This window comes from Diospyros lotus, chromosome 9 (genome assembly GCF_014633365.1).
Source record: "Diospyros lotus cultivar Yz01 chromosome 9, ASM1463336v1, whole genome shotgun sequence".
Lineage (NCBI taxonomy): Eukaryota > Viridiplantae > Streptophyta > Magnoliopsida > Ericales > Ebenaceae > Diospyros > Diospyros lotus.
In genome coordinates, this window is record NC_068346.1 from 21,361,947 (window position 1) to 21,376,701 (window position 14,755).

Below are 14,755 nucleotides of genomic sequence, written 5' to 3' on the forward strand. Positions count from 1 at the left end.
GCCATGGGTCCATTGTAGAAAACTTGAACGAAGATACAGACAACTTTGTTCAATCAACGATATCTCAAAATTGACTTAATTGCTTTTGACGATTCCAAATCTAGGTGAAAGACGACATTTTGATAAACTAATTACGCTAAAAAAATTTCAATTTCGGATCTCGGGAAGTTTAGAAAACTAGAGTTTTAGACATGGGTCTATTGTACAACACTTGAAACAAGAAAGAGTCAACTTTGTTCAATCAACGATATCTCAAAATTGACTCATTTGCTTATGACGACTCCAAATCTAGGTGAAAGACGACATTTTGATAAACTAATTAGGTTAAAGAAAGTTCAATTTCGGATTTCGGGAAGTTTAGAAAACTTTAGTTTTAGCCATGGGTCCAATGTAGAACACTTGAAACAAGAAAGAGTCAACTTTGTTCAATCAACGATATCTCAAAATTGACTTAATTGCTTTTGACGATTCCAAATCTAAGTGAAAGACGACAGTTTGATAAACCAATTACGCTAAAAAAAAGTTCAGTTTCGGATTTCGGGAAAATTAGAAAACTTAAGTTTTAGCCATGGGTCCATTGTAGAAAACTTGAAAGAAGAAAGAGACAACTTTGTTCAATCAACGATATCTCAAAATTGACTTAATTACTTTTGATGATTCCAAATCTAGGTGAAAGATGACATTTTGATAAACTAATTACGCTAAAGAAAGTTCAATTTCCGATGTCGGGAAGTTTAGAAAGGTTGAGTTTTAGCCATGGGTCCATTGTAGAAAACTTGAAAAACGAAAAAGACAACTTTGTTCAATCAACGATATCTCAAAATTGACAAGATTGCTTTTGACGATTTTAAATGTAAGTGAAAGACGACATTTTGATAAACTAATTACGCTAAAAAAAAGTTCAATTTCGGATTTCGGGAAGTTTAGAAAACCTGAATTATAGCCACGGGTCTATTGTACAACACTTGAAAGAAGAAAGAGTCAACTTTGTTCAATCAGCGATATCTCAAAATTGACTCATTTGCTTTTGACGATTCCAAATCTAGGTGAAAGACGACATTTTGATAAACTAATTAGGTTAAAGAAAGTTCAATTTCGGATTTCGGGAAGTTTAGAAAACTTTAGTTTTAGCTATGGGTCCAATGTAGAACACTTGAAACAAGAAAGAGTCAACTTTGTTCAATCAACGATATCTCAAAATTGACTTAATTGCTTTTGACGATTCCAAATCTAAGTGAAAGACGACAGTTTGATAAACCAATTACGCTAAAAAAAAGTTCAATTTCGGATTTCGGGAAGTTTAGAGAACTTGAGTTATAGCCATGGGTCTATTGTACAACACTTGAAAGAAGAAAGAGTCAACTTTGTTCAATCAACGATATCTCAAAATTGACTCATTTGCTTTTGACGATTCCAAATCTAGGTGAAAGACAACATTTTGATAAACTAATTAAGTTAAAGAAAGTTCAATTTCGGATTTCGGGAAGTTTAGAAAACTTTAGTTTTAGCCATGGGTCCAATGTAGAACACTTGAAACATGAAAGAGTCAACTTTGTTCAATCAACGATATCTCAAAATTGACTTAATTGCTTTTGACGATTCCAAATCTAAGTGAAAGACGACTGTTTGATAAACCAATTACGCTAAAAAAAAGTTCAATTTTGGATTTCGAGAAAATTAGAAAACTTAAGTTTTAGCCATGGGTCCATTGTAGAAAACTTGAAAGAAAAAACAAACAAATTTGTTCAATCAACGATATCTGAAAATTGACTTAATTACGTTTGATGATTCCAAATCTAGGTGAAAGATGACATTTTGATAAACTAATTACGCTAAAGAAAGTTCAATTTCCGATGTCGGGAAGTTTAGAAAGCTTGAGTTTTAGCCATGGGTCCATTGTAGAAAACTTGAAAAACGAAAAAGACAACTTTGTTCAATCAACGATATCTCAAAATTGACTTAATTGCTTTTGACGATTCCAAATGTAAGTGAAAGACGACATTTTGATAAAATAATTACGCTAAAAAAAGTTCAATTTCTAATTTCGGGAAGTTTAGAAAACTAGAGTTTTAGACATGGGTCTGTTGAGTTCTAACTTAGTCAAGAGGGGGGGTGAATTGACACCTTTTAAAAACTTTAATGCAAAACTTATGCACGTATATATATGAGAAAACAAATTTAATATAAACCAAAATTGTAGTTGAGAGTACGGGAGCACTTAAATACTAGATGGATAATATGATATCCGCCAGCTGTGCTAGTATGTGCTTAGATCCAATATACTCTTCAAATTACAACTTGGTGAAAAACATGTGATTTGAATGCACACAATAACAAGACTTTAAATAAACCAAATGGAATATTAAATGAGTACAAAGAATGATCAATTAAAGCAAATCAAAATATAATAGCCAACAAGAATGTAGGCCTTAGGATTTGGCCACACAAAAACAAAAACAAATAAGTATAATCAAGCAAGAATAAGTAAAGAGTGAAGAGAAGAAGGACACAGCGATTTATAGTGGTTCGGCCCTTATGGCTTACATCCACTACCTAAGGATTCCCTTCCTTAGGATTTTCAATCAAATCCACTATATGAAACTTTTCTTACAACCACCAAAGCCTTCACTTGGCTTCACCACCACCAAACTATTTCTGGAGTCTCACACTCACTAGTTTGGATTTTGTACGCTCTTTACAAGATAGTAGAGATTGAAAAATAGGGTTCTCTCAAAAATAATACAATGAAGTGTAGAGAACTCTCTTAGTTTTCTCTCAAGAAGATAGAGAAAAAGAAAGACTTGGAGAGAATGAGAATCTTGGCTAATGATGTAGAAAATGATAGGGCTTCCAAAAAATTATTCCAAAGCCTTCAAGAGACCCTTTTATATAGTGCTAGAGAAGGCTTTCCTTGATCAATCTCAGCCCTCCATGTGTCAAGTCTTCAAGCCAATCTCAGCCCTTCATTTGAATTCTTGATTTTCCTTCTATAATCAGCTAACTTGATTGATCATCAAGATCTTTGACTTTTGTTGATCTCCAATCAGCCTTGAATGAGCAAATCAATTCCAATAATGCATGGTTGACTTTAAGGATTAAAATATCAACAAAATCCTTCATAATTCTTGCAAAATCGACCATAAATAAGAACTAATCAATTCTGACTTCTAGTTGAATCTTCAATCACCTTTGATTGTGCAATTGGCCCCTTAGCTTCCATAACAAGTATAGCTAATTTGAAATTTGAATTTAAACCTCCAAATGGTGGAAAATCCATCCAAATATTCTCAAATAATGAAGCAAATTTGTCCAACAATGAAGATATCAATCATAACTTCAAAAGCCCTTAATTGATCAAGTTTCCATACTAAAAATGTTGACAACAAGAAGACAATCAATTTGTGTAGCTGAATATATGCAAGATATCCTTAGAATATTCTCCCATAATGAAGATATCAATTAGTCATAATGAGTAGGATAATTGATTCCATGATTTGAGTAGAGGATCCTTTTAATGAGATAGAATCAACAATAAAGGAAAGTAATATCAATCAAGGTTTAACTTTCAAACCTTAATTTCCTCTATTAATGATGAACAATAATGCTGAATCTTTAACTTCTCCATTTGAATGCAATTCAAAAATTCTTCCATATTTAACTAAGAAAAGAAGCTTCTAAGAACCTTTAAATTTACTCCATGATTCTCTTACCATATTTAGACCAACGAGAAGATGTAACCTTGATGAGTGTGCTCCATGTGGCTGCCATGTCATCAAAATGCCACATTAACAATGCCATGTCGCCAAGTTACATATATGGCAACTCCATATAGTGGACTACTCCAATCTCCTCAAAAACTTCCATATATATCTTTTGAACTTCCCATATATGAACAAGGATTCAATATATCTTCTAGACTTTCCATTCTAAGAAGAACTTTCCATTCATAGCTCAAATACTCAAATTTCTAGAAAGCTCTCTAAAAACTTGTTTCCATATATAATGAAATCTCTATATAAGTATAAGAAGTTTCTATATATAACCTGTGTCATGAAATCACTAAAGAATAGCTTTGTAAGCCTTATGAAGGCTTCATGCTTTGTTAGAACATAAAATATAAATTCACATTCACACATGCCAATTATCAATCATCAAAATCTACACTCAACAATCTCCCCCTTTTTGATGATTGCAAAAACGTGAAAGAAGCTATACTTAAATGATTTAACAAAAATATGATTTTCCCTTAATCTTGCTCTTGCTCCCCCTTAATTTAGGCTCCCCCTTAACTTGCTCTCTCCCCCTTAATTTAGTCTCCCTCTTATCCTTTTAAAAACACCATTTAGCTACATATTTTCTCTCCCCCTTTTTTGTAATCTATCAAAAAAATACATGAGAAAGAAAAAAAATACAATTAGGGAATAGGAATCATACCAAGTGAGTTTCGAAGAAAAAGAAAATTTTCATTTGAAAGAGGCTTAGTAAAAATATCAGCAAGTTGATTCTTGGTATCCACATATTTAATCACAATATCACCTCGTAACACATGCTCTCTAATAAAATGATGTCTAACTTCTATGTGTTTAGCTTTGCTATGATACACCGGATTCTTAGATAAGTGGATAGCACTTGTGTTATCACAATAAATGGAAATATTCTTGAACTCTAAACCAAAATCCTCTAATTGTTGTTTAATCCAAAGCAATTGTGAAGTGCAACTACTTATGGCCATATACTCAGCTTCAGTAGTGGAGAGTGCTACACTTGATTGTTTCTTAGAAAACCATGAAATGAGCTTATTTCCTAGAAATTGACAAGTGCCCGTAGTACTTTTTCTATCCAATCTACAACCAGCATAATCCGAGTCACTATAAGCATACAAATCAAATAACTCTTATCATACCAAAGACCAAGAGTAGAGGTATCTTTTAAGTATCTAAAAATCCGTTTTACCGCAATTAAGTGTGATTGTCTAGGATTAGATTGAAATCTAGCACACAAACACACAGCATGCATAATATCGGGTCTAGATGCAGTAAGATATAACAGTGAGCCAATCATAGATCTATATAGCTTTTGGTCTACTTCATTACCATTTATGTCACTATCAAGCTTTGTATTTGCAGCCATGGGGGTAATACAAGGTTTAGCTAAATCCATGCCAAATCTAAATAGCAAATCTTTAGTATATTTAGCTTGACTAATGTGAATGCCATTCTCACTTTGTTTTATTTGCAAACCTAAAAAGAACGTTAGTTCACCCATCATGCTCATTTGGAATTCACCACTCATACAATCAGCAAAATCTTTACACAAAGAATCATTAGTTGATCCAAAAATAATATCATCCACATACACTTGTACAATAAGCAAATCATTATTTTTATGCTTCACAAACAAAGTACTATCAATTTTCCCACGATTAAAATCATTTTGAAGCAAGAACTTTGATAAACGATCATACCACGCTCTAGGAGCTTGTTTTAAGCCATAAAGAGATTTAAAAAGCTTGTAAACATGATTTGGGAACTTTTGATTTTCAAAACCAGGGGGTTGCTTCACATAAACATCTTCTTGAATAAAGCCATTTAAAAATGCACTCTTAACATCCATTTGAAACAATTTAAAACCTTTAAAGCATGCAAATGCCATTAACAACCTAATAGCTTCTATTCTAGCTACCGGTGCAAACGACTCATCATAATCTACTCCTTCTTCTTGACTATATCCTTGTGCCACTAATCTAGCCTTATTCCTAACCACTTTTCCATTTTCATCCATTTTGTTTTTGAAAACCCATTTTGTACCAATAATAGAATGATTTTCAGGTTTAGGAACTAAACTCCACACTTCGTTTCTTTCAAACTCATTTAACTCTTCTTGCATTGCTATTACCCAATCGGGTGCTTTTAGAGCATCATTAATACACTTAGGCTCAATTTCACAAATCAAAGCAAGAGAACTAAAAGGATGCACACCATGAGATGATCTAGTTCTAACTCCATGAGAAATGTCACCTATTATTAATTCTTTAGGATGTCGGTGCTTATTTTTAATTTGATACCAATTTTGATCATGCAAAGGACCTATCAATTCATTATTTTCTTGCGATTCTAAGTGAGTCTCATTTTCCAATTTATCTGCTTCTATATATGAATCCATGTTATTAGGTGTAGATTCCTTTAAACTAGACTCTATTTGTGGTTCAAAAACTACATCTTCATCTTCTTCAATATTAGATCCCTTAGCTAGTGATTCATCAAATTTTACATGAATGGACTCTTCTATTGTTTTTGTCCTAGAGTTATAAACTCTATATGCTCTACTAGTAGAAGAAAAACCAACCAAAGAACCTACATCAGATTTAGCATCAAACTTATCCAAATTATATTTAGTGTTCAAAATGTAACATTTACACCCAAATGGTCTAAGATAATCTACTTTAGGTGTCTTACCATGCCAAAGTTCATATGGTGTCTTATTTAGCCCTTTTCTAATAGACAACCTATTTAACACATAACTTGCATGATTAATTGCTTCAGCCCAAAATGACTTAGGTAAACCACTTTCAATTAATATAGTTCTACCAATTTCTTGTAATGACCTATTTTTTCTTTCAACTACTCCATTTTGTTGTGGAGACCTAGGTGCAGAAAAATTATGAGAAATACCATATTTATCACATAACTCACCAAAACCAAAGTTATCAAACTCACCACCATGATCACTCCTAATCTTAATTACACATGCATTTCGTTGATTTTGTAGTTTTCGAATTTGACTATCAAAAACATGTAATGTCTCACTTTTATGAGAAATAAACAAGCACCAAGTAAAACGAGAAAAGTCATCCACAATCACAAATGCATATGATTTACCACCTAAACTTTTAACCCTACTAGGACCAAACAAATCTAAATGAAGTAATTCTAATGGCCTAGTTGTGGTAACATCTTGTTTTGATTTAAATGACTCTCTAACTTGTTTTCCTCTAATGCATGCATCACACATATGTAGGTCATTCAAATTCAATTTAGGCACTCCTCTAATCAGATTTTTCTTTATTAGTTTAGAAAGAGTAGATGTGCTAATATGACCTAATCTTCTATGCCATAGATCCATAGAGTTATCATTCACCATAAGACAAGTAGCATCATTAACACATAAAGAATTCAGATTTAGCACATAAATGTTTCCTTCTCTAATGCCTTTTAAAACAATCTTATTTAAAGAATCTTTAATCAAGCACTCATTACCTTCAAATGCAACCATGTAGCCTTTGTCAATTAATTGACTTATGCTAAGCAAGTTGTAGGATAAGCCACTCACAAATAAGACATCTTCAAACATGAGTTTAGAAGGATTACCCACATTTCCAATACCTACAATTTTCCCTTTTGAGCCATCACCAAAAGTAACATTACCTCCATGCTTTTTAGCTTTAAGAGACGAAAATAAGGTGGCATCTCCAGTCATGTGCCTTGAACATCCGCTGTCCAAGAACCATTGGCTTGAAGTACCTTTGGCCTTCAAGCACACCTCCTCATCTGTGGAAGATGAGTTCTTTTCTCCTTTGGCCATCAAACAAAAGTTGGCCTTTTCTTCTTCTTCATCGCTCGAAGATGATTCAGATTCACTAGAATCATCCCAAGTTGCTTTGAATGCTTTTCTATCTTTCTTCTCTTCCTTTCTCCTTCCTTTGGATCTACCCTTCTTTGATTTGGGACATTCGGACTTGTAGTGTCCAATCTTACCACACTTGTAGCAAGTAACCTCCACTTTCTTTTCATTTGAGGCTTCTACAGGCTTAGTCTTGCTGAAACTCCTTTTATTCTTTTTCATAAAGTTTCGAAGCCTCCTAGCCAACATGGCAATCTCCTCTTCTGAATCCTCCTCTCCATTGGATTCCTGTGCAACAGGTAAAGCAATTGATTTAGATTTTAAAGAATCTTCTTTGTTTTTATACCTGTTTTTGAGAGTAAGCTCATGTGTCATTAGTGAACCCATTAGTTCATCTAGTGACAACTTCTTAGTATCCTTGGCCTCTTGAATGGCTGTCACCTTTGGATCCCATGCCTCCGGTAAAGATCTTAGAACCTTTTGTACCTTTTCAAAATCTGAAAATGATTTACCAAGAGACTCAAGAGAGTTAAGAATATCAGTCAAACGAGTATACATTTCAGAGATAGATTCATTAGGTTTCATAGAAAACAATTCAAAATCATGTATGTACATGTTTATTTTTGTTTCTCTAACTTGACTAGTACCTTCATATTTTAACTCTAACTTCTTCCAAATTTCATAAGCAGATTTACAACACTGTACATAATTAAATTCGGATCTACTTAAAGCACAATGAAATGCACTCTTAGCCTTAGCATTTAAAGCAATTAATCTCTTATCTTCATCCGTGTACTTATCTCTACTCTTTTCTACTATCTCTTCTACTTCTCCTCTCTTTACCTTTTCCTTAGGGACATATGGACCATCTCTAACTATTTCCCACAAATCAAGACTATATGCAGTTAAAAAATCTTCCATCATTGTTTTCCAATATGCATAATCGGTGCCATCAAAGAATGGTGCCCTAGATAAAGAACGACCCTCATTTTCATAAAAACGTGAACTCGATGCCATGGATACACCTAGTGATGATTAATCACTCTCTTAGGAACCTCGCTCTGATACCACTTGTTGAGTTCTAACTTAGTCAAGAGGGGGGGTGAATTGACACCTTTTAAAAACTTTAATGCAAAACTTATGCACGTATATATATGAGAAAACAAATTTAATATAAACCAAAATTGTAGTTGAGAGTACGGGAGCACTTAAATACTAGATGGATAATATGATATCCGCCAGCTGTGCTAGTATGTGCTTAGATCCAATATACTCTTCAAATTACAACTTGGTGAAAAACATGTGATTTGAATGCACACAATAACAAGACTTTAAATAAACCAAATGGAATATTAAATGAGTACAAAGAATGATCAATTAAAGCAAATCAAAATATAATAGCCAACAAGAATGTAGGCCTTAGGATTTGGCCACACAAAAACAAAAACAAATAAGTATAATCAAGCAAGAATAAGTAAAGAGTGAAGAGAAGAAGGACACAGCGATTTATAGTGGTTCGGCCCTTATGGCTTACATCCACTACCTAAGGATTCCCTTCCTTAGGATTTTCAATCAAATCCACTATATGAAACTTTTCTTACAACCACCAAAGCCTTCACTTGGCTTCACCACCACCAAACTATTTCTGGAGTCTCACACTCACTAGTTTGGATTTTGTACGCTCTTTACAAGATAGTAGAGATTGAAAAATAGGGTTCTCTCAAAAATAATACAATGAAGTGTAGAGAACTCTCTTAGTTTTCTCTCAAGAAGATAGAGAAAAAGAAAGACTTGGAGAGAATGAGAATCTTGGCTAATGATGTAGAAAATGATAGGGCTTCCAAAAAATTATTCCAAAGCCTTCAAGAGACCCTTTTATATAGTGCTAGAGAAGGCTTTCCTTGATCAATCTCAGCCCTCCATGTGTCAAGTCTTCAAGCCAATCTCAGCCCTTCATTTGAATTCTTGATTTTCCTTCTATAATCAGCTAACTTGATTGATCATCAAGATCTTTGACTTTTGTTGATCTCCAATCAGCCTTGAATGAGCAAATCAATTCCAATAATGCATGGTTGACTTTAAGGATTAAAATATCAACAAAATCCTTCATAATTCTTGCAAAATCGACCATAAATAAGAACTAATCAATTCTGACTTCTAGTTGAATCTTCAATCACCTTTGATTGTGCAATTGGCCCCTTAGCTTCCATAACAAGTATAGCTAATTTGAAATTTGAATTTAAACCTCCAAATGGTGGAAAATCCATCCAAATATTCTCAAATAATGAAGCAAATTTGTCCAACAATGAAGATATCAATCATAACTTCAAAAGCCCTTAATTGATCAAGTTTCCATACTAAAAATGTTGACAACAAGAAGACAATCAATTTGTGTAGCTGAATATATGCAAGATATCCTTAGAATATTCTCCCATAATGAAGATATCAATTAGTCATAATGAGTAGGATAATTGATTCCATGATTTGAGTAGAGGATCCTTTTAATGAGATAGAATCAACAATAAAGGAAAGTAATATCAATCAAGGTTTAACTTTCAAACCTTAATTTCCTCTATTAATGATGAACAATAATGCTGAATCTTTAACTTCTCCATTTGAATGCAATTCAAAAATTCTTCCATATTTAACTAAGAAAAGAAGCTTCTAAGAACCTTTAAATTTACTCCATGATTCTCTTACCATATTTAGACCAACGAGAAGATGTAACCTTGATGAGTGTGCTCCATGTGGCTGCCATGTCATCAAAATGCCACATTAACAATGCCATGTCGCCAAGTTACATATATGGCAACTCCATATAGTGGACTACTCCAATCTCCTCAAAAACTTCCATATATATCTTTTGAACTTCCCATATATGAACAAGGATTCAATATATCTTCTAGACTTTCCATTCTAAGAAGAACTTTCCATTCATAGCTCAAATACTCAAATTTCTAGAAAGCTCTCTAAAAACTTGTTTCCATATATAATGAAATCTCTATATAAGTATAAGAAGTTTCTATATATAACCTGTGTCATGAAATCACTAAAGAATAGCTTTGTAAGCCTTATGAAGGCTTCATGCTTTGTTAGAACATAAAATATAAATTCACATTCACACATGCCAATTATCAATCATCAAAATCTACACTCAACAGGGTCTATTGTACAACACTTGAAACAAGAAACAGTCAACTTTGTTCAATCAACGATATCTCAAAATTGACTCATTTGCTTATGACGACTCCAAATCTAGGTGAAAGACGACATTTTGATAAACTAATTAGGTTAAAGAAAGTTCAATTTCGGATTTCGGGAAGTTTAGAAAACTTTAGTTTTAGCCATGGGTCCAATGTAGAACACTTGAAACAAGAAAGAGTCAACTTTGTTCAATCAACGATATCTCAAAACTGACTTAATTGCTTTTGACAATTCCAAATCTAAGTGAAAGACGACATTTTGATAAACAAATTACGCTTAAAAAAGATCAATTTCAGATTTCGGGAAAATTAGAAAACTTGAGTTTTAGCCATGGGTCCATTGTAGAAAACTTGAAAGAAGATACAGACAACTTTGTTCAATCAACGATATCTCAAAATTGACTTAATTGCTTTTGACGATTCCAAATCTAGGTGAAAGATGACATTTTGATAAACTAATTAGGTTAAAGAAAGTTCAATTTCGGATTTCGGGAAGTTTAGAAAACTTTAGTTTTAGCCATGGGTCCAATGTTTCACTTGAAAGAAGAAAAAGTCAACTTTGTTCAATCAACGATATCTCAAAATTGACTTAATTGCTTTTGACGATTCCAAATCTAGGTGAAAGACGACATTTTGATAAACTAATTACGCTAAAAAAAGATCAATTTCAGATTTCGGGAAAATTAGAAAACTTAAGTTTTAGCCATGGGTCCATTGTAGAAAACTTGAACGAAGATACAGACAACTTTGTTCAATCAACGATATCTCAAAATTGACTTAATTGCTTTTGACGATTCCAAATCTAGGTGAAAGATGACATTTTGATAAACTATTTAGGTTAAAGAATGTTCAATTTTGGATTTCGGGAAGTTTAGAAACTTGAGTTTTAGCTACGGGTCCAATGTAGAACACTTGAAACAAGAAAGAGTCAACTTTGTTCAATCAACGATATCTCAAAATTGACTTAATTGCTTTTGACGATTCCAAATCTAAGTGAAAGACGACATTTTGATAAACTAATTACGCTAAAAAAAGATCAATTTCAGATTTCGGGAAAATTAGAAAACTTAAGTTTTAGCCATGGGTCCATTGTAGAAAACTTGAACGAAGATACAGACAACTTTGTTCAATCAACGATATCTCAAAATTGACTTAATTACTTTTGATGATTCCAAATCTAGGTGAAAGATGACATTTTGATAAACTAATTACGCTAAAGAAAGTTCAATTTCCGATGTCGGGAAGTTTAGAAAGGTTGAGTTTTAGCCATGGGTCCATTGTAGAAAACTTGAAAAACGAAAAAGACAACTTTGTTCAGTCAACGATATCTCAAAATTGACTAGATTGCTTTTGACGATTTTAAATGTAAGTGAAAGACGACATTTTGATAAACTAATTACGCAAAAAAAAGTTCAATTTCGGATTTCGGGAAGTTTAGAAAACTAGAGTTTTAGACATGGGTCTATTGTACAACACTTGAAACAAGAAAGAGTCAACTTTGTTCAATCAACGATATCTCAAAATTGACTCATTTGCTTATGACGACTCCAAATCTAGGTGAAAGACGACATTTTGATAAACTAATTAGGTTAAAGAAAGTTCAATTTCGGATTTCGGGAAGTTTAGAAAACTTTAGTTTTAGCCATGGGTCCAATGTAGAACACTTGAAACAAGAAAAAGTCAACTTTGTTCAATCAACGATATCTCAAAATTGACTTAATTGCTTTTGACGATTCCAAATCTAGGTGAAAGACGACATTTTGATAAACTAATTACGCTAAAAAAAAGTTCAATTTCGGATTTCGGGAAGTTTAGAAAACTTTAGTTTTAGCCATGGGTCCATTGTAGAAAACATGAAAAACGAAAAAGACAACTTTGTTCAATCAACGATATCTCAAAATTGACTTAATTGCTTTTGACGATTTTAAATGTAAGTGAAAGACGACATTTTGATAAACTAATTACGCTAAAAAAAGTTCAATTTCGGATCTCGGGAAGTTTAGAAAACTAGAGTTTTAGACATGGGTCTATTGTACAACACTTGAAACAAGAAAGAGTCAACTTTGTTCAATCAACGATATCTCAAAATTGACTCATTTGCTTATGACGACTCCAAATCTAGGTGAAAGACGACATTTTGATAAACTAATTAGGTTAAAGAAAGTTCAATTTCGGATTTCGGGAAGTTTAGAAAACTTTAGTTTTAGCCATGGGTCCAATGTAGAACACTTGAAACAAGAAAAAGTCAACTTTGTTCAATCAACGATATCTCAAAATTGACTTAATTGCTTTTGACGATTCCAAATCTAGGTGAAAGACGACATTTTGATAAACTAATTACGCTAAAAAAAGATCAATTTCAGATTTCGGGAAAATTAGAAAACTTAAGTTTTAGCCGTGGGTCCATTGTAGAAAACTTGAACGAAGATACAGACAACTTTGTTCAATCAACGATATCTCAAAATTGACTTAATTGCTTTTGACGATTCCAAATCTAGGTGAAAGACGACATTTTGATAAACTAATTAGGTTAAAGAATGTTCAAGTTTGGATTTCGGGAAGTTTAGAAACTTGAGTTTTAGCTACGGGTCCAATGTAGAACACTTGAAACAAGAAAGAGTCAACTTTGTTCAATCAACGATATCTCAAAATTGACTTAATTGCTTTTGACGATTCCAAATCTGAGTGAAAGACGACATTTTGATAAACTAATTACGCTAAAAAAAGTTCAATTTCAGATTTCGAGAAAATTAGAACACTTAAGTTTTAGACATGGGTCCATTGTAGAAAACTTGAAAGAAGAAACAGACAACTTTGTTCAATCAACGATATCTCAAAATTGACTTAATTACTTTTGATGATTCCAAATCTAGGTGAAAGATGACATTTTGATAAACTAATTACGCTAAAGAAAGTTCAATTTCCGATGTCGGGAAGTTTAGAAAGCTTGAGTTTTAGCCATGGGTCCATTGTAGAAAACTTGAAAAACAAAAAAGACAACTTTGTTCAATCAACGATATCTCAAAATTGACTTAATCGCTTTTGACGATTCCAAATGTAAGTGAAAGACGACATTTTGATAAACTAATTACGCTAAAAAAAGATCAATTTCAGATTTCGGGAAAATTAGAAAACTTAAGTTTTAGCCATGGGTCCATTGTAGAAAACTTGAACGAAGAGACAGACAACTTTGTTCAATCAACGATATCTCAAAATTGACTTAATTGCTTTTGACGATTCCAAATCTAGGTGAAAGACGACATTTTGATAAACTAATTACGCTAAAAAAATTTCAATTTCGGATCTCGGGAAGTTTAGAAAACTAGAGTTTTAGACATGGGTCTATTGTACAACACTTGAAACAAGAAAGAGTCAACTTTGTTCAATCAACGATATATCAAAATTGACTCATTTGCTTATGGCGACTCCAAATCTAGGTGAAAGACGACATTTTGATAAACTAATTAGGTTAAAGAAAGTTCAATTTCGGATTTCGGGAAGTTTAGAAAACTTTAGTTTTAGCCATGGGTCCAATGTAGAACACTTGAAACAAGAAAGAGTCAACTTTGTTCAATCAACGATATCTCAAAACTGACTTAATTGCTTTTGACGATTCCAAATCTAGGTGAAAGACGACATTTTGATAAACAAATTACGCTTAAAAAAGATCAATTTCAGATTTCGGGAAAATTAGAAAACTTGAGTTTTAGCCATGGGTCCATTGTAGAAAACTTGAAAGAAGATACAGACAACTTTGTTCAATCAACAATATCTCAAAATTGACTTAATTGCTTTTGACGATTCCAAATCTAGGTGAAAGACGACATTTTGATACACTAATTAGGTTAATGAATGTTCAATTTCGGATTTCGGGAAGTTTAGAAAACTTTAGTTTTAGCTATGGGTCCAATGTAGAACACTTGAAACAAGAA

General features: G+C 32.8%; 1 protein-coding gene across 1 annotated transcript; it reads right to left on the reverse strand.

The window, feature by feature from the left end:
- Nucleotides 1-7,097: 7,097 nt before the first annotated feature.
- On the reverse strand, nucleotides 7,098-8,637 carry LOC127809299 (uncharacterized). The gene is made up of 4 exons (XM_052348063.1): nucleotides 8,268-8,637; nucleotides 7,755-8,117; nucleotides 7,257-7,607; nucleotides 7,098-7,105 (listed from the first exon to the last, which is right to left on the reverse strand). Exons 1-4 carry the CDS (start codon nucleotides 8,635-8,637, stop codon nucleotides 7,098-7,100), a joined length of 1,092 nt encoding a protein of 363 aa, XP_052204023.1.
- Between the last annotated feature and the right edge of the window lie 6,118 nt (nucleotides 8,638-14,755).